A 24,664-nucleotide genomic window follows, 5' to 3' on the forward strand; every position below is an offset into this window, starting at 1 on the left:
GAATCCCTACAGGTGACTTCCACAATGAAAGAAGGGGCTACTGTTGGAGTACTCAAAACTGGGTCTCGGAGCACTTTGCAGCATATACATGCAGCCGCATCAAATCACCAACAGATGTCTGCGTCATCCGGGCTTTGGTACCTACCCATCTCTTACAAGGCCAAGGTGTCTGGACTCTGCCTTTCGGAAACGAGTGGAAAAGATTGGTCTGGTATTCCAGAAGGGAGTTAATTTACCCTGCGAATATCCAAGAGAAGGTTGACAGGTCCACACTTATCATTGGACCGGTCTCGATCAATTTCTCGGAGTTGAAGTCCTGGAAGCAGGCGACTAGAGACAGACACTGCTATACAGTAAAAGGAGAAGTTGCTGAGCAGTACGTCTGGGTTGGAATGGCGTCGATGGCGGCGATGAATGAGCCACTGAAAGAGAAATGGGATCTCTTTAGAGGCAGATGGAAGCTCTGCACCAAAGATCCGTATGCTGACTGCAGTCCTCGCCATATTCCTGAGCCTCAGAAGTGGGCGAGGATGCGATTGTAGGATATGCATTGCTGTGTTGGGATTTAGCGGGGCCATTTCGCATTGAGCAAGGTTGAGGAGGAAGACAGCGCATGAACATGCAATAGCCTCAAAGATGGCGAAGGATCGCCATGATGGCCGTTATGAGGATCACGCCCACCTAGGGAAAATTTGAACAGCCTGGAGCCTACGTTGACGTTGGGTCACCTACTTTGCAAGTTTTTGTTTCAATGTAGTCTGCAGACCTGTTCAGTTCTTTTTCCTTGGACGAGGTGGGATATGCATCCTGAACAATCCTTCTGAGCTCAGATATACCAAGCCATCTCAAAGACGTTATCGGAAGCTCGTTGAGCTACGTGCGCTTTCCGGGGCTTGAAAGCGCCGTTCGAGATAGTATCTAAGTAGAAGCCTTTACGGCTCATATCTACAGGTCGGAAAGATATGACCAACTGATACGTATCCGCGGATACGTTCGTGTTTCTAGTAAACGTGTAGCTTAGCAATGGGATCATCCGTACATAGCATAGCGCCTGTCTATCTCTATGCGACTTGAAGACGAGCAATTAGCAGCCTCAATCTATCATGCCTGCAAGTGGCGCAGTCTCATTAGACGCGAAGGAACTGCTGTGCCACTTCCATCGAGTCATAATCATACTGCGCATGTCAAGCAGTGACACGGTGAAGAAACCACGACAGCCCACCCAACATAGCACAAAACATGTCTCGTCCCACCTCCAACATACTTCGCACAGCCCCCCTCCAACCTCGCTCATCCCCTCGCACCCCGCGTCACCAGAAAGGAAAATCGGCCAAACCGCCCGCCTGCCCTCGTCCCAATCTCCACTTTAACCTGACATGTTGCGGTCCGCCGCATGAACCCAGATCCCTACCGCACGCACATGGCTCCCCAGCGAGGCACCGCCAGCCAACCTAACCCCTTTTCCGCTGCAAGAAACACGGTACGCTAGATCCTTGGGGCCGATGCTACAGGGCGCTAAGAGGAGAGCAATGGTGTGGGCAGTGGGCACGGAGAGGGTCAAGCACAGGGTAGGTCAGGGCTCCTTCCCGCTGCTCACCGCTGGTTTGTTGGTGGAGGGAGGGAGGGAGAGAGGGGGGATGGTGCATGCATTGAGTTTTTCCTCTAAGCGCTGAGAGCTTGTGGGATGTAGCATGTGGAATTAGAATAGTGTTGTTACAAGGACGAAGGAATGGCGTGGTGTGGTAAGCATGCTGATAGCTTAGGAAAGCACGCCAACAGGGATAGCAACACGATCGGCCCATGCGGCGTAGTTCGTTGGCACTGGCAAAAGCTCAAATTCAAGGCAAGGCGAGGCTACTTGCTTCCCGTCAGGCGATGATGTGTGATGGATGTGTGATGGGAACGCAGATTTCGACACGCGAGCACACACACACGGCTCGGGCGGCGGAACTGATGGGGTCGCAGGCGTACGTGGCACATTTGACATGTCGGTTACAGCATGCCATGCGTGGTTGCAAGGGATGGCACGGAGGAAATGGGTCCAGGGTGGGAATCCTTTCTGCCGGGCGGACAGCGGCAAGCAACAGCACAGCACCTGGCTAAGCCAGCCAGAGGAAAAAACTGACTTGTGGAGGCGCGTCGTGTGCTTGCTCCCGAATGCAAAGCACGCGCAAAAAATTGCATCCGTGTGTTGTTGCCAAGGGTGCGCGACGGGCTGTGCGATGCGCAAGCAGGATCAGGATCAAAACTGCCTTGAACGCGCTTGAGAGTTTGACTTTCGCTATCGTACACCAGCGGAACCTTTTTTTCCATTGGTCAGCACTACATTTTCTCACTACAGCTTACACCAAGGGCTTCGGACTTGCTCCGTCCGAGATGCGATTGCGAAGCCCAGAGGAAGGAAGACAAAGAGCGGTACACTAACATGACTTGTACAAGGAAGGGAAAAGGTCAGGGCTCGCCCGTTGCTCGACTCAGTCTAGCCGGCTATTTGCGACATCGACATCCCGGCTCGAAACTTCTGCTCGCACCGTCCCGTGACGGGCAACGACTATTTAGCTTGACCAGGTCCGAATTCGGAGTTAGAGGGGGTTACCGAGCACGTTCGTTTCGTACAACAGCGATTGACCCTATAGACGTGTGAGGGATTACTATATTACGATCGGCTGAAAGCGAGTCGCATACTAGAAACCACCCCTGGTCCTGGCTGGCTTATGAGAGCAAGATAATTCTTGCTCGACTGAAACGCTGACAGGCTAATGTTGATTCGTGACATGCGGTTACCCACGATATACTTTTCCAGATTCGATTACATCGCCGCAACCCTGAACCATGGAAAAACGACCTGTCTGTCTGCCTGAAGGAAAAATTGAGTGGTGCGATATATGTCAGCTGAATAGTGTCCGTGTTGGCGGCCCAGGCAAAGAAAGTATGCGCGTCGAGGCAGGCAGACGGCGGTGCGCTAAATCACTTTAGAACCAAACTCGACCTTTTTGCTTTTTTGCCCTGCATGCTTTGGCAGTTCTCATGACGGAGTTGTCTCCCCTTGTGGCAGCGAATCAAACAGGTCCTGCCTGCTCGCACCGTTCCGTTAGTCAAGGTCGAGTTTGAACGGTACGCTATAGCGGCCAAACCATGCAACGGCCAGCGTGTCAATAGCCAGTAGATGTGAGACATGCGAATGGCCAAGCCCTTCGTTCGTTAGGTCAACATCGGCGGAGTGCGATCCAGAACCTGCCCTCTGGTACGATGCTGCACCGCGCGGCAGCTTGAGGAGACAGAAGAGTAATAGAGCCTCTGGGTTCATCAGCTGATCAAGTGGTATCGTGGTACGCTAGAAATCTAGAGCCTCAACTGATGTCTGGTGGCATTTGGTGCAAGTGCATAGTACCATCGAGCCATCATCGGACGATGGTAGTCCACCCTGCGTCTGAGCCGCGAGACACAATCATGATAGTGGTAATGGTGAAATCATGTTGACTACATCGTGCATGCCAGGACGCGCCGTACCGCGAGATGACAGACGGCGACGTTCTAGTCGACGGGCTGAGATGATTCCATTTGGCTTTCTACCGTGGAACCCATCACGTCCCGTGCCGATGTAGTTCGAGACTGACAGATCGAAACTTGCGTGGTAGCAGCGCTCCGGCTCGCCGAGACCCCGAGGCCGTACCGTGGTAGAAGTGCTGTGCGGTGCCTTTCCGTGTGGGCGTAATTGAATTATGCACGTACACCTGTCAGGCAAGTGTCAGTGAAGACTTGGTATGGTAACGGTACAATCGATACCAAAACAAAGTCCGCCCCATGGGATCAAGATCGGGGCGTGGAGGTGGCTGAATCTGGTTGACCTTTGTTTTTGGATGGAACGTGTTGCCCTGGAAAGGAAGGTGCAACACGTGCGTACCCGCTCTCGTGTACCTACCATCGGCTGCCCTGCGTGGCTTCTCGTGCGTAACGTGCCATGTGATTTGCATGTCAAAATTTATCACTGGCACGTGTCTTGGCAATACCGTCGTACAAGGGGCAGGCTGGTTGGCACTGCAGGCAGGAGCGATGGGTGAGCATGACAGATCGACCTGGGCATCAGAAGTGGTTCGACGGGTAGGATCAGCTCGGAAATGCGGCATTGAACATGAGCACATCAGCACTGACGTGCTCCAAATGCAGTGCGCCGTTCATCAAGGCATGCAGAGGGTCGAGCAAGTATTGCACCAGCGAACGTCTCCAATTTAGATAGCTAGTAAAGAAAAAAGGAGACTACGTACAAGACGATGCGCGAAACGTTCGCTTTCTCAAAGTGCTTTGCGATTTAAATCAGATTGCCACCCACCAGTAATAGTTCCCATATAGACTTTCAGATGCGGTAGAGACAGGCCGAGAAGGGGAATACCGCGAAAAACCAGCGTAAAAACGTACGATAGGAAAGAGGCACCAAAAAGCACAAGCGACCACTACCCCAGCCAATATGCAGCGAAGCACATGAATGCCGGACCCAACCCACGCTACGATGATGCAAATATCAACGAAGCCTCCATGTGATGATGCAACCCCAGTTCTAATGTTTGCGGGAAAAGACAGAATAACCACCCAGTGTAGTAGTTTAGGTCACTCGAGATGGAAGACCGGGAGAGACAGTAGGATGATCCGTGAGTATTAAAGTAGAAAACGTTGAAAGATCTTTGTCGCTCTTGAAGATTCAGATAGCCGCCCAGAAATCACGCTGTTGCCAGCCAGAACTCCTTGCGATAGCAAGCGTCGATTGGACGCGAAGATAGATTGTACATTGGAAAGCAGAAACGACGGCTGACAGATTCGATGGGAAATTTTGCTCTTTGCTCTTCGCTTAATCCGAAATGTGTAGCGCTCTCGAAAGACCAGCTCCAGAGCGTCTCCACTTGCGCGAGGCAGATTTTTACATGGGGCGGCGGTTGAGCATGTTGAGCATGGACGAATCGGTCGAGCTGCGGGCGGGGCCATTATCGCTTACGAGATCATTGATGCGCATGCTGGGCCTAGCCGAGGCTTGCGATGTAGGTGGCGGTGGGGTTCTGCCATCGGTGCGCGCGGGTGGTGGCTGCAAGACGCCGTTGGGCTGCGGTGGAGCTGCGTAATAGGGCGTCGGCGGGGCACCAGGGGTCGTGGGTGCTTGGGAGTGTGGCGAGGACGAGGTGCGACTCGGCTCGTAGCGATAGGCGCTCTGTGGGGAGCCTTGACGCGGAGGCTGAGCAGCGTAGTATGGTTGGGCGGGAGGAGGTGCGGATGAGTAGGGAGCGGGGGTCGATGCTGTTGAAGCGCCCGATGTTAGAGACGGTGGCTCTGGATAGGCATAATCTTGCCCAGTGCCTCGATGAGGGGCCTGTGACGCTGAGCCAGGATGCGGCGGAGGCAGGGTAGGAGTGTGAGGCTCTGGGTGGAGTCTCTTCCTGCCTGCCAGCGCGTCACGGCTCGCCTCATCTGGAGAAGCACTAGGCGGACCATAGTCAGAATGAGCTGGGTACGGACCTGCAGTGGGGCTGGGCAGATAGTGCGGCTGGCGCGACGGCTGGCCATAGGGCTCGGCGTGGCTGGCAGGAGGGAGAGGCTGCCCGTAGGCGCCGTACATGGGCGGTGGCTGCCCGACACCGCGCCAGACAGTGTGGGCGGGAACAAAGGCCTGCGTCTGGGCAGACACGGGGGTGAAGATGCAGTCTTGGTTGAATCTCATGCAATTGGAGCAGCGGCCGTCCTCGGTTGCCTCAAAGCCGGAGCAGCGGATCTAGGTAAGGTAAGCAGGCAGTCTCGAGTCAATGGCGTGGGCCGTGGTGTACCTTGCGACGTCTGCAGTAGCGACAGGCAATTGCAGTGCGCTGGCGGGGAGCTGGCGGCTGGTGGTGCTGCTGGACGTACTGCGGCGGTGGAGGCGGGCCCTGGTGCTGCTGGCGGTATGGATCGGGGGGAGGAGGAGCGCGCGTCCACTCATTGGGGCCTGGCAGGCGGTAGGGCTGCTGGTGCTGGTACTGCGGATGTTGAGCCATGTCGGGACGGGGCTCTTGGGGCGGCGGAGGAGGGAGCGTGGTGCTCATCTAGTCGACGTCAAGTGTCAGCGCGCTGTCACCCAGCTTACGAGAGAGACTACCAGAGGCAGGCAGCCAGATGACGTGCAGGCACGCGTGACTGCCCTTCAGACACTTACATGCGGAGGCTGGGCATAGGCGCCGTTGGGAGGCTGCTGGGCCGTGGGCGGTTGCCAGTGGGCGGGAAGCTGGCCTTGGCCACCCTGGTGAGGGAACATGGTGTCGCGCGGCGGTGGTCGTGTGCGGTGCTGGCACGGCGGGGGCTCTCCCAGTGCGACGCAGCGGTTGGGTTGGCAGCAGCGCAGATAGTAAAGAGAAGGTCGGTGGTGGTGCGGGAGATCCTCTGGGGCGGGTGAGGTGTCACAAAATACTGGCAGGCGGGCCGCAACGTCGGCTGCAGGTGAGAGCGACGGGCAGTGCTGCGTGGGCGAGCCAAGCCAGTCGGGGCGGAGGGTGGAGGGGAGGGTGTAGGGCGGCGCTTCGAGACGGGCGTGCAGGCGGCGTGTAGGCGGGTGTGGTCTGCACGAGGAGCGTTGGAGAGAAGGGCAGAGTTGGGCGAGGGAGGCTGTGGAGTGAAAGGCTTCTCGAAGCGCGTGGAGGAGACGACGGGACCCAAGAGCGTGGAAGCGAAAAAGGAGATTCAGGTTGGAGCGGCCGCTATTACTACCCACCGCGTGCCCGAACTCAACCTTCTCGCCGCTTCTACTGGCATGGCGTTTTTATCCCTGCCCGCCCCATGCAGCGACGACGGCGACGGTCCGCCAAACGCGCTAAATGCCATGCGGCATCCTCACTTGCAGCGCGACGTGCAGCTGGGCAGCCCACCCATCCGCGCACACGAGCTACCGGCGAGCAGCACACGCTGAGTGCGAGCCGCCCCTACCACGCCCTGTCTGGCCTGTGTATTGCGACCGCGCCCATGACACGCCCATGACGCCGCCCATGGCCGTCAAAGCTGCCCCAACCTTGTCGGCCACCCATGTGCATGATGCTGCTGCGGGCCGGCAGCTTGCTTGAGATGTGTGACTCGCCAAGCCCTCGGGGACTCCCGTCGCGCTGTGATCTACGAGCCTTTAATTACATACACACGCCGCCGCAACAATTACTAGAAAGGCCACGGCCTCCCAGTCTGCCCTGCACGCCGCGCCCTGCCTGCACCGCGCTTGCTCCAGAGCCCGCCCGTCGCTGCTGCACTGCGCGTGCGTCTACCGTGGCACAGTCGCTAAACACTCATGGAACCACCTCGGGCTCTTGAATCGTCTACGGCCCGTCTCTGCGTCCCTCGTGTCGCTTCCTCCGCCAAGCCCATAGCTCGCGCATTCGACAGCTCACGAACCACGGTACGCGCCTGCGTCCGGTCAGCTTTGGTCCTACCCTCCGCGACTGGCCCCGGCCGCCTGCTGCAATATGCTTTTTGTACACATGCATCGTGACGCTGCCTCGTCCTCCCCAGAACTGCTTCTCCGACGTGTCCACTGCAAGTGGCCGCCTGCAGCACCTCCCGCGCACCTCCCTGCCCTAACCTCGAGTTCCCGCCTGCCGTCTGCTTCATTTGCGCACATGTCTGATAGGGCTGATCCATTCGGGGCGTCGGTCATTTTCCTCGACAAGGACGGCAGCATCCCTGTCCGACTGTTGGTGTGTAACACTTCGGCAACTACGTCTGCTTGGACAACTGTGACGTGAGTGCCCTCTGTTCGCTAGTCATGGCCCTGCCGGTGCGTCTCGGCGACTTCAGGCACTTACTCCTTCGCGGGGCAGTGTCTACGGGAGAGCCGATATCTTGCGCCGGGAGAACCGTTCGTTGAGCGCAGCTGCTGCTCTTTTTCGCCTTCACGCGCAAGCTGCTTGGTCATAGAGCCGATTCTGGCCAGTCTTGCCTGTGAAGAAACCGTCCGACATCGTCTCTCTCAGCTGCTATTGCTTCGTGTAAGACGGCCGGCATGCGACGCAGCCCACTTTCGTCCTCGAATCACGCCTCTCAATCTGACATCCACAATTTGGCAAACCGTTCATCCCTTGCGCCGGCGAAGGCTTGCGAACTGGTGCCCATGGCAAAACACTTCCTCGCGCTGCTGATTCGACGCCTCCACGATAGTCGAGACAAACCGATACAAAGAATTCGACGGCACTTGTGCCTATTCTTTGGTAGTGGCGGTGCCGCAAGTCCCGCTGGTGACGAATCTCGGACTTGTGCGGATGTAGGCACGGTGGCATGGAGAATCGCGAAACGCCCAGGGCGCTTTCAGCCTCGGCTCCTCGCCGGCCTATTTTCACCTGACTGCATATACGTGACGACGCCCACACCTGGAACAAAGAATAGTCAGCAGTAGTTCATTGCTATCCATGCTTGCCTAAGCACCTCGTCCTGTGTCTCTTGCCTCGAGATTAGGGCGGACGGCCCGCACTCTCTCAAGCTTAGTTTTCCACCGTCCAGGTCTCGGTCAAATTTAATCGACCAATCAGCACGTCCCTTGCCTAGCATTCAACTTACTTGGGCAAATCTCAGCATTCCAGCTGGCATGTGCCTTGCAGCTGCTGCTCGACGGGTAAATCCTATCGAGCACGACAAAAAACCTTGCTGCAGTCACAAGACGTGTCTACCGGTCAAAGCCGTCGTCCCGGCCACAGTGCCGTTTTCACTCATTGGCACCGTATTCAGCGGGATGACCGCTTGCAGCCAATCGCTTTTAATAATTGTTGTAATTTGATTGACTGCCACACCGTATTTCGCCCTTTCGAGTCAGTCACGAGCGCGTGATAGATGAGGCCCAATGCAGTCATTTGTCTGCGACTATATTCGTCTGAAACCATCAGTCCAAGGAGCATCATCCTTGACTTGGCCGACAATCAAGGACAGCAGCCTTGTGTTGCACATTGAAAAAGTGCCGTTGAATGCCGCTGATGACGGTTACACCAAGTGAGCGGATTGTGGGGTAGATCAACCAGGATCTGTTCTGGACGTGATCTTCAGCCGCCTCGGTCGATTCACCCAAGCAAATAGCCGCGCAACGTCCATCACCACTGCAGTGCAGACGGTAAGCGATGCTCAGTCATGGTGGTGGCCATGGAGATTGCGACGCCGCGCGTGGACGGTGGGAGCTGGCTCAATTGGAACCAGGTGTATTCGCGGCTCGGGACGAGATGTGGAATTCCCGCGTGTGTCCCGTTGATAATTAGATTAACGAAGTTTGTGTCACCGAAGCCTTCCCGCAATATGCATAGCATAGCTGGAGATTGCGGAGTCTACCCATTCGTGTCACCGTAAGCAGCGCAAAAGGGCCATGTCGCTTGTGCCGCATTTTGTGTACCGCCAATCTGCAGGTAAAACCAGATTCAGATATATCAGGCGGGAAGATATCGTCAAGCCTCCGAGACGATGCCTCGCCCGTGGCACCGTTCTAGTGTCTGACAGGCATAAAGAACGCGGGCAATGCTTCCACAGCGCGTCCGTGGCCAGTGCAAAACAAACAACCTCACCGATCTGTCAAGGTGTGCTGGTGCGATAGAGGCGTGGTCAGTCTGGTGATGGCGTTGCATCGGTGTACACGCATTCCTTTGCATCCTGACAATACTTTTGATGCGCCGCAGTACCGCATGTTGCTGATGCTCCAACAAACGAGTTTCCGTCCTTGCAGTAGTGGTGTGAGGGACGACATCCTGTCGGATAAGCGGTATCCCATCTCCGTTCTCTACCCCAGCGCTCGTCCGCCTCATCTTCGGGCAGACGACGGTGTAGGCTCGCCTTACCGAACCCGGCGGAAGGCCGAGAAGGGCAAGGCGACACGTTTTGGCTTTGCGAGATCCAGCTGTGTCACAAACGCCGGTAAATATCATCTAGAGACGCGGAAGGGGTGGATAAGCGGACGCAAGCCATTGCGGGTCGATGGATCAGCCCGAAGCGTGCTAATTCGCGGAAGAAAGAAATATCTGCAGCTCATCGGTGTGATGGACGGTGGGATTCAATAGACACAACGAGTTGCCTTATAACCACACCGCCTTTTGAAGGCATACTGAAGCTGCTCAAAGCCTCGTTGTTCAACTGGAATGCACTGTGCAATGCAAAATCGCGCCGTAGAAGGACCACAGCTCGCATTGAGATTCTGAAGGTTTGGCGTTGGAGCTGCTGGCGTCATGCTTACACCACGTCAAGCGCAGCCCAACAGCGTAAGCCGCTCAACTTTCCGCTTCTTATGAGTGCATGACGCTGAGCGATGCAGCAACTAACCGCCAGCTACTCACGGCGCCGGTAAAGATTCGCTGAAGCCTTCGTCATGAGATGCAGCTGGCCTCGATCAGACGCGTTAGGGCGTAAACCCATGCATCCCAGACGGACAACGAGTGCGCCCCGAGCCGTAGCCGTGTATAGACTAACGCAACGTGTGCAGCATGTCACTGTGCCAAAATGGATAGTGGGGAGGCCAGCTGATCGGGGCCTGGCGATTATATGAAGCGATAGCTGCACACCCTGGCAAATCCTCTGCTGCACTGTCATGGCAAGAATCTGGCATCGATGCGGTCAGCCATCTACACTGCGTCGTGATCGAAAAAGAGGGAGAGTGAGCACTGTGCACTGCCTCCCCTCGTTCGTTTAGCTAGGGAAAAGCCGCTAAGAAAGACGGCAGGCCCGCGTCTGAGCGTAGCTTTAAGAGGGGGCCAGGGTACGAGGCAGCTAGATCCGAAATGAACAAGGCCCATCATAAGACCGAGGATACTGCATTTGGCATAAGTGCTCCCGTGACCTACTAGCGCTGCATGTTGATCCCAGTTATCCGCTCGTGCTGGAGCTAATGCTGCACGATGACTTAGTCTGTTGCATGGCATCGGTTGTGTCAACCAGTCAGCGCCACCGTGGCAGGGTTACACCAGCGTCTATTGGCGGTCTTTGCGCTTGCGTGGCCCACTCCTCCACGCTCCCACCAATGTGTGCATCTAAATGACTTCGGCTCGAAGCACCGTGCCTCGAACATGCGTTGTTGAAATTGCTCTCATCAAGCCTCGTCATCCTCTGCGGCGTTGCTGTCATCGTCGGGCTCGGCATCGCTTCCTTCGTCCTCGCTCGAGTCTGACGTGTCGTCGTCGGGCATCGCGATGCTGTTCAGATACGTGATCTGCCACGGTTGTTAGCGGCCTTGTGTGCAACGCCTCCCGGGAGATTGCTGTGGTCGTCCTTCACACCTGAAGGATTTTACGATGGGCGGGTGACTGCATTGCCAACGCACTACTGGCCGGCACTATAGTCACCCCATCGCTTGCACCGTACAGGCACTTCCCTAACAAGTTGCCGCCGCTCTTATCTTGTCTTGTCCAATGGGAACGTGAGGCCGTTAATGTCAAGAGTATGGAAGGATAGACTTACAAAGGGTACCATACTGGCAATGAGTTCACCCACTCGCTCCAAGCCCCCAGAACCAACAATTTCATCGTCTGCGAGCTTCCGCCCCATGGTGTAGTTGCGGAGCCGCATGAGTTCGACATCTTTGTGGTCATGGTCATATCCCTGGAGAGGTGTCAGCAAACATGAACAGCTGCAGTGAGTTTGAAGTTTGAAGTTTGTTCATCATAATCCCCGCGACTGGGCTTTTGCAGACTGCTGCGAGCAGAGAACCCCGCCTACTCAAAGGGTGCTAGCCATGACTACTCCAACTCAGCTCAACTTGTTGAGTGCGGGGCGACTTGAAACTCTATTTGCGGGACGGCACACAGTTGTAACGCACAACCTTCCAGTACGAGACTGAAGCTGATTGTACGTCATCGTGATCGTGTGCCGTTTGCGAGATGGTGTAGCGGAAGATTTTCATGGAGATACATCCTTGTAGGCGGGGAGCTTCCGTGCTAGTTTTGGTGTTGAACCGTGTCAGGCGGCGGACAGTACCCGATCGCGGCAAAGCCGATACCAGACCTTGCAAAAATCGACTCTGCTTGTGAGAAGACGTCGTGACCATGGTGTTTCACAAGCATATTTCATGCTTGATGACACGAGATCTGTCTGCTGATACCCTGCTGTCTCAAGGGATGGATTAAACAGATGCTGCATACCTTTGGGTTGCGTTTCAGAGCATTCGACTGATTCATCGACAAGCTCGTGAAAGCCTTCACAGCCTTCTTCTCGTCATCTTTGACTCCACCCAGGAAAGCTTCTCGAATACCAGAGTCCGTTAGTACGGCCTTGATCTTGTGCGGTTTGCGATCAATGTCGCGTCGTAGTTTGGCCAGAGTCGACGCGTCAGGCTGCCAGAAGCCACCACCTTTCAAAGTCAGCGCATTCTCGTGTAAGAAAGGATATCGATGAGCCATTGACGCGCCGCTGACTATGGTGCCTCTTGCATAGGCAGAATGGATACACACTGACGTGCATCAGATGAATGTACCATCCCGACGACACCTCGCTGCACGCTGCCAAACCCTCAAACGGTTCGATACGTTACCTCCCGGATACCGCGCGGTACAACCGAGAAGACAATATGTTACTCTACGCTGTCCGACGAGACATAGGCACATGGGTCCAATTGTGTGGCATAGTGACCGTCAATATTCCCCGCATGGCCATAACGTGCAGCGCTGGTCGGATCGGTCAATCTCACCGCATGGCGATGCATTGTCGTCTCCGAGCCGGCAGTCGTATAATGCGACACATGGTCAGGAGTGCAAGGTCGACCACACGACAAGAGTCGCTGTGGAGCCGAGGCTCGCAGCAGCTGTCGTGGTGACGAGCATTGGGTACACTTGCATACCCTATGCACATGGAGTCGAAAGAAGCAATGCGGTGGCCACGAGGTCACTTCGCACTGCGCTTGAGTTCCACAACAGCTCGCGGCTCGGGTGTCTCCGCGAAGACGAAGAGAGGAGAATCGAACATACCTACGAAGCTACCACCATTGGGTTGCACCTGGATGTAGTAGTGTGCGTAGGGTCCCTTGCGTCCCTGCACGTCGTATACAATGTCAGTGTGGGGCTCACATAAGCTTGTACGCATGTGTGACTTACAGTTCTTGACCAGGCCGCAGAAAAGTAAGTCTAGATCAGGTCAGCCTGCTTTGCATATAGCCGTGAAAGGGCATCATGCTGAAGCTATTCGTCGGGTCGCAGAGTATATGCCATAGCGCCATGATGATTTGGCAGCATGCTGTGTCTCTCGACTTCGTGACACGGCTTCAAGGGCATGACCCCACCCTAGCGTGGAAGTTCGATGTATCCACTCACCTTGTACGGGGTTGGGTCTTTCGAGAACCGAATATCTTTCTACTGTGAGCATAATCCAGCTGAGACCATACTTCGGGCTCACCTCTGTAAATCCGGTAGATCTACACTTTTTAGTAAATCGTACTGCAACAGTCCAGTCGGAAACACTTACTACATCTTTGACAGGCAACTCTGGGATGGTCTCATCTGCCTCGATGATCTTCTCGGATACCTTCTCCGCAAAAGTGGTAAAATCTTGGAATGAAACTCTAAAGTCAGGGTCATGGACTACGATATAGACGTCAGCTAGCGATCCGATCGTGCCGTTTGACATGAAACGTAATAAGCCATCACTCACGCTTCAACCATTGGCGGTCGTTGTTAGCCGTCAAGTCCTTAAGGAACAGCATAGTATTTGGGTGGATTGTGTGATCCAAGTACGGCGTGTCGCCTGCATCTCGAGCCTTTGGTTTCTTGATGATCAGCTGCGTTCCTGGTGCGAGCTTCGCACCAGGTTTCCATAGCTCTTTCTCGCCAGCGACCTTCTTGTGTATGGCAAGGCTCTTGGTTTCGCGCCCTCTAGGAGTTGCTCGCTTGCCCTCAGATTCGTCGTCACTGGCGGTTTCATCGTGCTCGGATTCCGACGATGGATCCTTGTCGCTATGTTCCTCGTAGTCTGATGCTACAACGTCATCCTCGTCATCGTCGGGTGCGACGTCTGCCTTGGGTTTGTTCCCGTCGCTATCCGTGTCGCTCTCAGGCTCGACGTAAGACTTCCTTGCGGTAGCCCGTGCTCTCTTAGACTGCCGTGCTGGAACCTCCGGCGCAGGACGTTTAGAATTGCTCCTGGGAGCTGGAGCACTTGCGCTTTTAGTGGCTTTACGTGGCATGATCTCGAGTGATGCGACTTGGGAAAGTGATAGGCGTGATACTCAGTTGTCATTGCAGGTGCCTTCGTGGCTGCTTGGAAGATGACGCGCGCACAGACCATCGATGACGCACTCGAACGCGAAAATACAGCGCGCTGTCACGTTTCCACCCCAGCCAGGAAGCACGCCCGACTGACATGCCGACACGCTTCGAAGCTCGCAAGCAAAAGATCTTGGAGCAACTTGACGCTCCAGATGGCGAGTATCATGATCTGTCGCCAAAGGGGTCCGTCGATGCGCCCATCCGAGATTTAATCGGCGAGATCAACAATCTCCCAGGACTAGTCACCACTAGCAGCTGTTCGGGGCGCATCAGCGTGTTTTTGGAAGGACGCAAAGCAGACAATGAAGTACCAGATGCATTGCCTGAAGGCGAGAGTTCACGCGCTGGACCAGGAGGAAAAGGTGGTGGGGGTGCATGGCTGTTCATCTCACACACGCCACTTGGGCGAGACGAAGCAACATGTGACCTCATGTCAAAGTTCGGCTTAGACAAGGCTGAAGCAACGGAGGAAACACCTAGCGTGTCCAGCAGGTACATTCATCTTAAATTTGAACCTATGGTATCTTCAGTCGTCATGGCAGGTTGACATGGTCTGACGTGGCACAGATACTCCACGTCCTGAGTGCATCCATGGATCATGCCCAAGGTGTCCTCACTGCTGCCTTAGCTGCCGGGTTCCGTGAGAGTGGCGCCGTTAGTCTAGGTTCAGCGAAGACAGCAGAGTCAAACCCCATGGTGGCTGTCCGGTCAGCTGGTTATTCATTCGACTCCATCATTGGGTATCAAGATGGTGATGGCCGCAATGTTGCCTTGGTAGACGAGCGGTATTTACGAACACTAGTAAACATCGCAAACGAGCGATTCAACATCAACTTCGATCGAATAAGCCGGTTTCGCAAGGCCCTTTTGGAGACGTACGAACCGACTGCGACAAGTGGATCCAAGCCAGATTGGGAAGATGCGGACGCGAGGAAACGGCGGAAAAGAGAAGAAGGCCTTGCGCGGCAACAAGCTCTGCAAACCCAAGTCTCTCGAGGAGACAATAATTCATCAGCACTGGAGAACATAGACAGCATGGAAGGCATATTCTCTTGATGATACATGGCACAACACAGACATATGCGCATCGACGAGAATGCCTGTGTTGAACACAACGAAAGTTCTACTCTGTCATAGACGGCTATGAGTCATATTTTGTCTATCGCGACGGCGAATTTGAGTTCACGATGAGTGGTTGCTTTTCTATACTTTACGGAGCCAGACGACAATGTCTCCGACGACTAGTCTTCATAGCTCAGATGTAGAATGAGCAACGTTCGGCCGGTTGTGCATCCAACGACTCATAATATTAGCGTATGTGTACACAAAACTCTGGAGACGTAATTATTTCTTTGCATGCTATGATATCCGATAACATAGTGTCATATACTGCGTGTTTTCCAATCCATTTTGGTGATGCTCCACCAATAGAGGCTTAGCGTACATATGTCTCCGACGTAGATCGGCGACTTTGCTTCCATCTTCGCAACCATCTTCAACATACAAAAGGAACATTGAATCTTCCCCAATTTCCCAATTGCTGCCTCTCACATCTTCCAAACATTTTACATACCCATTGAGACTGTATCACCACTACCAAAACCACCAAACTACCCCTCACCATAGCCCCATCCAAGATGAGCTACGCAGAAGCCAACCGCCGGTACTTCGAGTATGCGACCCCTCCTCAAATCCAGAAATGTGGAACCATACTAAACGTATCACAGTGCCATATCCGACTCCTACGACAGCAAACCCTGGTTCAAAGTCGTCAACGACCGAGTCGCCACTACCCTCCGCTCTGACCTATCCTGGGTAGGCATACCCTTCACAGATTCCACCACTCAACCAGTCCGCCTTCTAGACTACGCATGCGGAACCGGCCTCATGACCCGCGTCTTCGGACCCTACGTCACCTCCACCCAAGGCATCGACATATCACCCAACATGGTCTCCACCTACAACACGCGCGCCCGCGACGCCGGAATTTCCGAAGATGTAGTCAATGCCGTTGTCGGCGACCTTTTCGACAAGTCTGATCCAAATCCTGAAGCTCTTTCCGGGGAGAGGTTTTGGGATTTCGACATCGCGACTGTAGGATTTGGATTCCATCATTTTGAGGATGTGGTGTTTGCGGCAAGGCAGTTGAAGGAGAGGTTGAGGCCGGGCGGTGTGTTGGTTATTAATGATTTTCTGGAGGGAGGTGATCTTTTGGCGGGGGAGGATGGGAGTATGATTGAGGGAAGCGAGGGGAATCATGCTGTTCATGGCCATGGACATCATCATGGTCATGGGGAGGAGAAAGGTTCTGGATCTCAAGGACATGGACATCACCACGGGCATCATCACCACCATGATGCTGAGAAGAAGCATGATGTTGGCGAGAGCAACCCTGAGTTTCGCCAGAAGATGAATGCTTCGATAGTGGTTCCGCACTTTACTATCGATGGCGTGAAGCAGTTCTTCGCGGAAGCTGGGTTCGTGGATGTGGATGTCATTACGATGAAAGAGAAGAACTACATGGAGTTCGGTGGCAAGAAGCTGTGGCGCACGATTCTGTTTGCCAGAGGGCGCAGACCGATGGAAGGACGAGATGGCTCGGGAAAGAGTGAACTATGAGCTTATCCAAGAAGGCGAAGCCCAGTAGTCACGGGCCAGCGATACAGTGTAGTTGACATCGTGAGCAAGATCAGCAATAGATAGATTGTATATATGGGATATCAGCAACCAACAAAATATAACACCCAACACCAGACCAATTGCCCCTCTATCCAAGAAAATACAAGCTCACCACTTCCCCTCCAGCGGCAGATCTCGGCTTGAGAAACCCACACTAATACCGAATTCGCCATTAGGCAACACCCAATTCTGCCTCTTGACATCCCAATAGCTCAAATCCCTTCTCGTGACATCAAACTGCACCAGCTTGCCTGCATTCTTCTCAAGGTGGATCTTCTCAAAGCCGCGCAACACACGAACGGGGAAGTCGACGGGCTCACCCGTCTCGTGGTCCTTGTAGTTTTGTGGGAAAGAAATGTAGAGCTGCACTACTGATGCGCCGTCGACGGGTCCGGCGTTTTCTAGTGACGCCGATACAGTCAGGAGCGTGGTGTAGAGATCGGGGTTGCCACCTGGACCACCGCCTGCTTGGCTAAGAGGAGATGGAGGAGCGGGAGGAGCGGGGTCGGATTTCTTGATACCCTTTACGGAATCTAGCCATGGGTAGATGAACCGTTCGACCTGGTTGAAGCCCTCAGGGAACAACACAGATTTGGGATCTGGTAGATCGGTAGAATAGCTTGGTGGAGTCAGGCCGTCAGGTCGAGGCTTGGGAAGAGGTGTTTTAGCGCCCTTTTCTTCGATGAGGAGAGAGGACAGCTTGAAGTCGGTGTACGAAAGACCGTAGCCAAACTCGAATCGTGGGGCGATGTTCTTCTTGTCGAAGTGACGGTAGTCTATGTAGAGACCTTCGGAGAAGTCCTGCTGAGGCGCCAGACCATCCTTTGGGGTGGGAAGATACTTGATTTTGCTGCCTGGGCCGTAGTCGTCTTCCTTCTTGGCGATTGTGTAAGGTAGACGTCCAGATGGGTTGACGTCACCGAAAAGTACGTCTACGATGGCGTTACCAGATTCGGTACCGGGAAGATTGGCGATAATGACGGCTCTGACATTCATGATGTCGATGAACTTCTCCAGGATTACAGGTCCAACAGTGTGGATGACAACCACGACATCGCCCATGCCTTCTCCGCAATCTTTAGCAACATCCTGAATCAGTTTATCGCCGCCCTTTTGCAGGTTAAGGTCATTCCTGTCACCACGAATGCCTTCATAGTGCTGGTAGCCCTCTCCGGCGTCGGCGTTAGCGAAGACAATGCAGAGGTCCTGATCGACGAGAATCTCCTTCTGGCTAGGCAGCTTGTTTTCTAGCCAATCGGTGACGTAAACAGTCTCGTTGTCGAACGCGTCTCGAATAGCGGACATGGGCTCCACTAGATACGAGAAGTTGACCGCGCCAGAGCCCCATCCTGAGGCTAATGTACCTTCGTTGCAGCTCTGATCTGGACAGTGGTTGATTCCCTCATGAGGGAGACGTGCATCTTCACCAAAGACACCAACACGGAACTTTGTCTTGGCCTTGCCGCCAGTCTTCCATCCCTTTCGGTCCAGAGGCAGCATCTTGCCCTCGTTCTTCACCAAGACGGTACCTTCGGCAGCGACGCGACGGACTAGGTGTCCATGGGCTTCTTTCCCTTCTCCTTGCGCGTTGACGTACTGGTTTACAATGCCTGTTTCGTGGTCCGATGGACTGCCCTCGTGAAGCTTGCCGACCCGGTCGTTGGTCCACGAAGAGAAGTTTGGTCCGTCATTTTCCCACTTGTCCTGGCCAACCTGATACCAAGATGCCACAATACGAGTAACCATGTCGTCGACACGATCGATTGGCACGCTGCCATTGAGAACCGCACGGGTAAGCTCAGGGCCCCATAAGCTGTTGCCCTTGGCCCATCTCAAGCCATCTCCCGGCATGGTCATATCCAAGCCCGCAAGAGCACTAGCCACACCTGAACGCTGTGCTAGCCAGTCACTCTGAATGAAGCCCTGGAAACCCAGCTCATCCTTCAGGACGCCGTTGAGGAGCTTGGAGTTTTGGCAGGCATAACTGGAATTGACCTGGTTGTACGAGCACATAACGCTGGTCACTCCAGCTTTGACGGAGTCGGCAAAGGGCCATGCGTAGATCTCATGTAGTGTGCGGTCGTCGATGTTGCTCGATATCGCGTTTGGAAGGCCCCACTCCCATGCTTGTCTGAAGTGCTCTTGTTCGTTGGCGACATAATGCTTTGCGGTAGCCATGACGCCCTCGTCCTGGATGCCCTTGATGGTTTGGGCCGCTGCGATGCCTTGTAGAACGGGATCCGAACCGAAACCCTCCCAGACGCGACCACCAGCTGGCATTCTCCCGAGAGGACCCATGGCAGGACCCAGCAGGACGTTGACGCCCTTGAGGCGTGCTTCTTGGCCGTGGGCCTTTCCGCGTAGGTACATGAGTTCCTTGGACCAGGTCGCGCCGGTGGTGATACCGGCAGGGAATGCGGTGATGTTGTCGGCGAATCGAATACCCAGTGGGCCGTCCTGAACACATTAGTATAGTCCTAGAGACATGCGGGGTGTACGTACCTGTAGACACAAGCTGGGGAACTTCAGCCTGTCTACGCGCCCAGTCTGGCCGACGCAGAGATCCATGCTCCAGCCTGTGCCTGTTGTGATGTTGACCTTCTCAGGCAACGTCATCTGCTTGACCAGGTCCGCAGCCCTCTTATAGCTGTCCTCCCATGCCTGGTCGGTGCCACCCTTTGGCGAGGGGTACCACGGCGGACTCAGCCCATCCTCAGGCACCGAGACCTTGTATGCCCATATGCCACCCGAGGCGAGTATCAGTACGGTCGCGGCGACGAAGACTAGCAGCCAGCAGCAGCACCGTCCTGGCGCACACCGCGACTTCCTTTGCTGTATGGGGAATGGCGCCGCGTCCTCGGTGTCTCTGTAGGACGCCTTCCGGACCTTGAGATCGCCGGCGCTCTTCTTGCGCCTGATCTTGCTGTCGAATGCGAGTGGGTCGTGTTCTTCGAGATCTTCCAGCGTGCCGTTGGATTCGGAGGAGAAGCGCGTCGGGGTCTCGACATCGTCGTCGACGGGGTTGTCGAGCTTGGCGTACTTGCCACGGCGCATTTCGTGGGCTTCGTAGGGCGGCATCTTGGTCGGCGCCGGGGCCTGCTTTAAAGGAAGAAATGGGCGGTGTTGTGTCGTTCGCGGCTCAAACGGCTAGGCTATCGATGACGGCGCGAGCGTTGAGCTCTATGATGTTGAGGCTAGCATTGAATGCGATAGTCCGGCAATCACGAGGGAGTGATGGATCGAGTAAAGAGGATGCTTAGAGTGTTTCTGTAGGACAGAAGACACGGCGTGCACAGCGAGCGTCGTGGTTCAAGGCGAATGTTTCACCGGGCTGGCTTGCGCGCGATGGCGTCTCGTCCCTGACTAGGTGCCGATCTCGTGGGTCGACTCCCGCCCGCGCTTGCGTCCAGGCGGGCCTTCTGATTGCGCATCATCCACCCTTCACCGAACCACGCTGACATTGTTTGCATACGTGTTTGAATTCATGGCTACATTTCCCAACCATCGGGTTCGTCATTCTAACTTCACATCTTCTCCAACAAGCCTATGACCTTCGACGCCTATGCGCCGACCTGGTCCAGTATGCCCTGCAGGTTGATCGACTTGGGCCGCTCGATGGGAAGACCCAGTGCCCTGTCCCAAATCAGCTGTGCGAGCGGGCCCAGACCACGGCTGACACCGAAGGTCGCTGTGTAGTAGAGCGTCTCCTTGAAGCCGAAGTGGTGGAAGAGAACACCGGACGACGAGTCAACGTTCGGGAAGGGGTTCTTGGTCTACGTAACAAGTCAGCAATGATCTGAGTTGATCAGGACATTCCATCTCACCTTTCCGTGCTCCTTGAGGACATCCGGCGCAACCTCAGAGTTCTTCTTAACCAGCTGGTAAACAGGGTCTGCCGCAATCTCGGGTCGTGCGTTGGCAAAGTCCATGAGTGCTTCGAATCGCGGGTCGGGCTTCCTGAGCACGGCGTGTCCGTAACCAGGAATAACACGCCCAGACTTGAGAACGCTCCAGAGGAACTCATTTACATCCTTCTCGGTGAATTTCTCACCAACGACCTTCTGCATGTCGAGGATGAAACGCAGCACCTCTTGCGCAGCCAAACCGTGCAGGGGTCCGGCGAGGCCTTGAAGACCAGCACTATAGCTCAGGAAAGGATCGCTGAGCGCAGATCCGACCAAGTGTGTTGCGTGCGCCGAGACGTTACCACCCTCGTGGTCACCATGCAGAGCAAGGTACAACCGGAGAAGGTCTTGGAAGCCCTCGTTCTCCTTGCCTGGCTTGCCCAACATGGCAGCAAAGTTGTACGACCAATCTTGGTTCAGGTCAATCTCGTTCGGGAGAGCGCCTCCGCCACGGTATGCGTTCTGGTAGATTTTCGCGGCGATGGTAGGCAGTTTGGCGAGCAGGCTGATGCAGTCGTCGAAGGTAGGCTCCCAGTAATCGGCCTTGTTGATACCCTTCTCGTAGGCTTTCGCGAACTTGGACTCGTAGTTTAGTGCTGAGACGGCGCATGCGAACTGTGTCATCGGGTGGAGATCTTTGGGGAAGTCGTCCAGCATCTTCTGAACGAACTTGGGGATCTGGCCCTTTTCGGCGAGCTCCCGCGAGAGTGCGCGAGTTTGTGATACTGATGGCACTTCGCCTGTGAGGAGCAACCAGAACATGGCCTCAGGAAGCATCTCGGTGCCGGAAGTACCCTTGGGCAGCTCCTTTTGGCAGTCTTTGATGGTCTTGCCGTGGAATCGAATGCCCTCATTCGCATCAAGAACCGAGCCTTCCCAAACCATGGCCTTGAGACCCCTTCAGTCATGTTAGAGCGCGCCTCTAGATATGATTGGGGTTCATACCTCATGCCACCGAGCGCATTCTCAACCTTGACATCGCCGAGCTTCTTGTCGGCGTGTGCCTTGACCTTCTTCAGGAGCTCGCGCTTCGCAGGCAGAACCTTTTTGAACGTCTCCTTGAGATTTGGCTCAGAGGAGGAAGAGTAGCTACATGCTTGCACTGCAGCGATCAACGCGTTAGGACGATGACGATTGAAGTGGGTGACCCAATGGCGTACCAGAAACAAAAGGACGCGCCTGTAAAGCGTTTGTCAGCTCTCAATGTCTTGTATATGCCGTCGCATAACTTTTGAAGCTCACCTTGGCGGCCCGTAGAGCTCGGGAAGCTGATCGTGCACTCAATGCCATAGCTAGCTTTACGTGGGGTAGATGCGGGGGATGGGAGTATCACTCTTCAACACACGGAATGCAGAACACAAGAACACGAGGATAGCGTTACAAACTTCACGAGCAACTAGCAGAGAAATGTTGACGGCAACTCTCGGTAATGCAGCTGCGATGCGCCAGGCACGCGTGGTCCGTTGATGCGAGTGCAGCGTCGAATGATGGACCGAGGGGCAGCTGGACGGCTAGACGTGGGCTACATACCTCGGTAGTGACGTCGGCCACGCGCATCCCTGGAGAAACGTTACCGCAAACACGACGCCGGACGCACTTTTTCATGCGACCCATCGCTATCTGCCTGCGCGAAGAAGAATTGGGTCAGAATTGAAAAAGGCGTTTGTGGCAAACATCGTCATCTGATACCCTCCGACGTACGGATACTTTTCCGTGCCTGATTACCAACTGACTCCACGCCGCCAGCCTACTAAGGTATACAGAGAGATTCTGCTGGCTGGAGTCTCATCCACACATACACCTCCACGATGCTACGCACAGTATCGCGCTCCATCGCGCGCCAGAGCCGACCATCGAGGATAGCGAGCCGAACACCACAACTCCTACGCCCACTCTCTACTACGGCAATTCGCATGTCAAGCTCGGCACTCAAGAGTGTAGACCCTCCCGTATCGTCGGCGCTCCCTGGCGATTCCTTCCAGCTGCTCCCCGAGGCTTCGAAAGCGGGCCAGGCGGAGGATGCGCTCTTCGAGGAGCAGGTACAAGCCGTCAGGGACTGGTGGGCGTCACCGCGGTACAAGGGCATCAAGCGCCCCTACTCTGCGGAGGATGTTGTGAGCAAGCGAGGGGCGCTCCAGCAGTCATATCCCAGCTCCTTAATGGCACGGAAGCTATTCAACCTTCTTGAAGAGAGGGCAGCCAAGGGCGAGCCGGTACACACCAGTGCGTTTATCCTAGCCTGCATAGATAGTACAATGGCTGATGATGTGTTTTCAAACTCCAGTGGGCGCAATTGACCCCATCCAAATGTCCCAACAAGCTGCGAACCAAGAAGTCCTCTACGTTTCCGGATGGGCGTGCTCCTCCGTCTTGACCTCCACGAACGAAGTCTCCGCCGATTTTGGCGACTACCCATATAATACCGTACCAAACCAAGTGCAGCGGCTGTTCAAGGCTCAGCAATTACACGACCGCAAGAACTGGGATGCAAGGAGGAAGATGAGTGCAGAGGAGAGGGCAAAGACACCTTACCTGGACTACATGAGGCCAATCATTGCTGATGGTGACACTGGGTACGTTTAGACGACCCGCAAGGAACGTTACCAGGCAGCTAACGTGTAACAGTCACGGAGGTCTCTCTGCAGTCATTAAGTTGGCGAAGCTGTTCGCTGAGAACGGAGCCGCAGGTGTTCATTTCGAAGATCAACTCCACGGGGGAAAGAAATGCGGACATCTTGCAGGCAAGGTGCTCGTACCGGTCGGCGACCACATCAACCGCCTGGTAGCCGCACGATTCCAATGGGATATGATGGGCTGTGAGAACCTTGTCATTGCGCGCACTGATTCGGAGAGCGGCAAGCTCATCTCCAGTGCGGTCGATGTGCGAGATCACGAATTCATCAAGGGCGTCACGGAAGACTCCGAGCCCCTGGCTGAAACACTGCAGAACATGGAGGCAGCTGGCGCACCAGGTAAGGAAATCGACCAATACGAGGCTGCGTGGGTGAAGAAACACAAGCTCGTAACCTTCGACGAGGCCGTGGTTCAGCACCTCGAGAAAGAGAGTGCATCTCAATCAACCATCGATTCATACCTCAACGAGACGAAGCAGAACCCGGACTTCTCTCTTCTCAAGCGCCGAAAAGTCGCAGAGAAGTACACTAAAACGCCCGTGTATTTCAACTGGGATATCCCTCGTACACGTGAGGGTTTCTACCACTACAAAGCCGGCGTCGCTGCCGCGACCAAGCGCGGTAAAGAATACGCTCCGTACGCAGATCTTCTCTGGGTCGAGACCGGCGATCCGAATGTGCAAGAGGCAGCCAGGTTCGCCGGCGAGATTCGCGCGGTTCACCCCGACAAGAAGTTCGTGTACAACCTCTCCCCCAGCTTCAACTGGATGGGCCAAGGCTTCTCCGAAGAAGCGCTCAAGTCATTTGTATGGGATCTGGCGAAACACGGATTCGTCTTCCAGCTTATCTCGCTTGCCGGAGTACACTCCACTGCCACAATTACCTGCGAATTAAGTAGGGCGTTCAAGGATGAGGGTATGCTTGCGTACGTCAAGCTGGTACAAGCAAGGGAGAAGGAGCTGGGTTGCGATGTGCTCACACACCAGAAATGGTCTGGCGCAGGCTACATTGATGGCATTTTGGGAGCGATCCAGAGTGGCAGCTCGGGCAGCAAGAGTATGGGCGAGGGAAACACCGAGACGGGTTTCTAGAAATGTAAACATAAGATAGCAGAGCAAGAGGTCATTCGAGTGTTCAAAAGATGCAGATGCTCGATGCGTGACTAAAGAGGAAAGGCGGGATCTGGGGCTCTTGCCTCGGTCCAGCCATCTTTCCCGGGCGACCCATCATCACGCTCAAC

The 24,664-nt window shown here is 54.9% G+C and overlaps 8 protein-coding genes across 8 annotated transcripts; 2 read left to right on the top strand and 6 right to left on the bottom strand.

Annotated features, from left to right (window-relative positions):
• Positions 1-4,912: 4,912 nt before the first annotated feature.
• On the bottom strand, positions 4,913-6,271 carry J4E88_006088 (uncharacterized protein; the record flags this gene model as incomplete). Its single annotated transcript, XM_049399718.1, has 3 exons — positions 4,913-5,755; positions 5,808-6,062; positions 6,173-6,271. 3 exons carry the CDS (start codon positions 6,269-6,271, stop codon positions 4,913-4,915), a joined length of 1,197 nt encoding a protein of 398 aa, XP_049254731.1.
• Positions 6,272-11,044: 4,773 nt separating this feature from the next.
• On the bottom strand, positions 11,045-11,808 carry J4E88_006089 (uncharacterized protein; the record flags this gene model as incomplete). Its single annotated transcript, XM_049399719.1, has 3 exons — positions 11,045-11,164; positions 11,413-11,581; positions 11,804-11,808. The coding sequence occupies 3 exons, from the start codon at positions 11,806-11,808 to the stop codon at positions 11,045-11,047; spliced, it is 294 nt and encodes a 97-aa protein (XP_049254732.1).
• Positions 11,809-12,831: 1,023 nt separating this feature from the next.
• Positions 12,832-13,569, bottom strand: J4E88_006090 (uncharacterized protein; the record flags this gene model as incomplete). The annotated part of the gene is made up of 2 exons (XM_049399720.1): positions 12,832-12,978; positions 13,408-13,569. 2 exons carry the CDS (start codon positions 13,567-13,569, stop codon positions 12,832-12,834), a joined length of 309 nt encoding a protein of 102 aa, XP_049254733.1.
• A 16-nt stretch (positions 13,570-13,585) lies between these two features.
• J4E88_006091 (uncharacterized protein) lies at positions 13,586-14,125 on the bottom strand (the record flags this gene model as incomplete). Its single annotated transcript, XM_049399721.1, has 1 exon — positions 13,586-14,125. One exon carries the CDS (start codon positions 14,123-14,125, stop codon positions 13,586-13,588), a length of 540 nt encoding a protein of 179 aa, XP_049254734.1.
• Positions 14,126-15,844: 1,719 nt separating this feature from the next.
• On the top strand, positions 15,845-16,826 carry J4E88_006092 (uncharacterized protein; the record flags this gene model as incomplete). Its single annotated transcript, XM_049399722.1, has 3 exons — positions 15,845-15,879; positions 15,935-16,301; positions 16,614-16,826. 3 exons carry the CDS (start codon positions 15,845-15,847, stop codon positions 16,824-16,826), a joined length of 615 nt encoding a protein of 204 aa, XP_049254735.1.
• A 168-nt stretch (positions 16,827-16,994) lies between these two features.
• J4E88_006093 (uncharacterized protein) lies at positions 16,995-19,964 on the bottom strand (the record flags this gene model as incomplete). The annotated part of the gene is made up of 2 exons (XM_049399723.1): positions 16,995-19,343; positions 19,389-19,964. 2 exons carry the CDS (start codon positions 19,962-19,964, stop codon positions 16,995-16,997), a joined length of 2,925 nt encoding a protein of 974 aa, XP_049254736.1.
• A 482-nt stretch (positions 19,965-20,446) lies between these two features.
• J4E88_006094 (uncharacterized protein) lies at positions 20,447-22,081 on the bottom strand (the record flags this gene model as incomplete). Its single annotated transcript, XM_049399724.1, has 5 exons — positions 20,447-20,659; positions 20,711-21,689; positions 21,737-21,893; positions 21,952-21,970; positions 22,034-22,081. 5 exons carry the CDS (start codon positions 22,079-22,081, stop codon positions 20,447-20,449), a joined length of 1,416 nt encoding a protein of 471 aa, XP_049254737.1.
• Positions 22,082-22,704: 623 nt separating this feature from the next.
• J4E88_006095 (uncharacterized protein) lies at positions 22,705-24,515 on the top strand (the record flags this gene model as incomplete). The annotated part of the gene is made up of 3 exons (XM_049399725.1): positions 22,705-23,014; positions 23,076-23,364; positions 23,417-24,515. 3 exons carry the CDS (start codon positions 22,705-22,707, stop codon positions 24,513-24,515), a joined length of 1,698 nt encoding a protein of 565 aa, XP_049254738.1.
• Positions 24,516-24,664: the final 149 nt, after the last annotated feature.

This window comes from Alternaria novae-zelandiae, assembly GCF_023758075.1.
Source record: "Alternaria novae-zelandiae strain BMP 2774 chromosome Unknown scaffold_11, whole genome shotgun sequence".
NCBI lineage: Eukaryota > Fungi > Ascomycota > Dothideomycetes > Pleosporales > Pleosporaceae > Alternaria > Alternaria novae-zelandiae.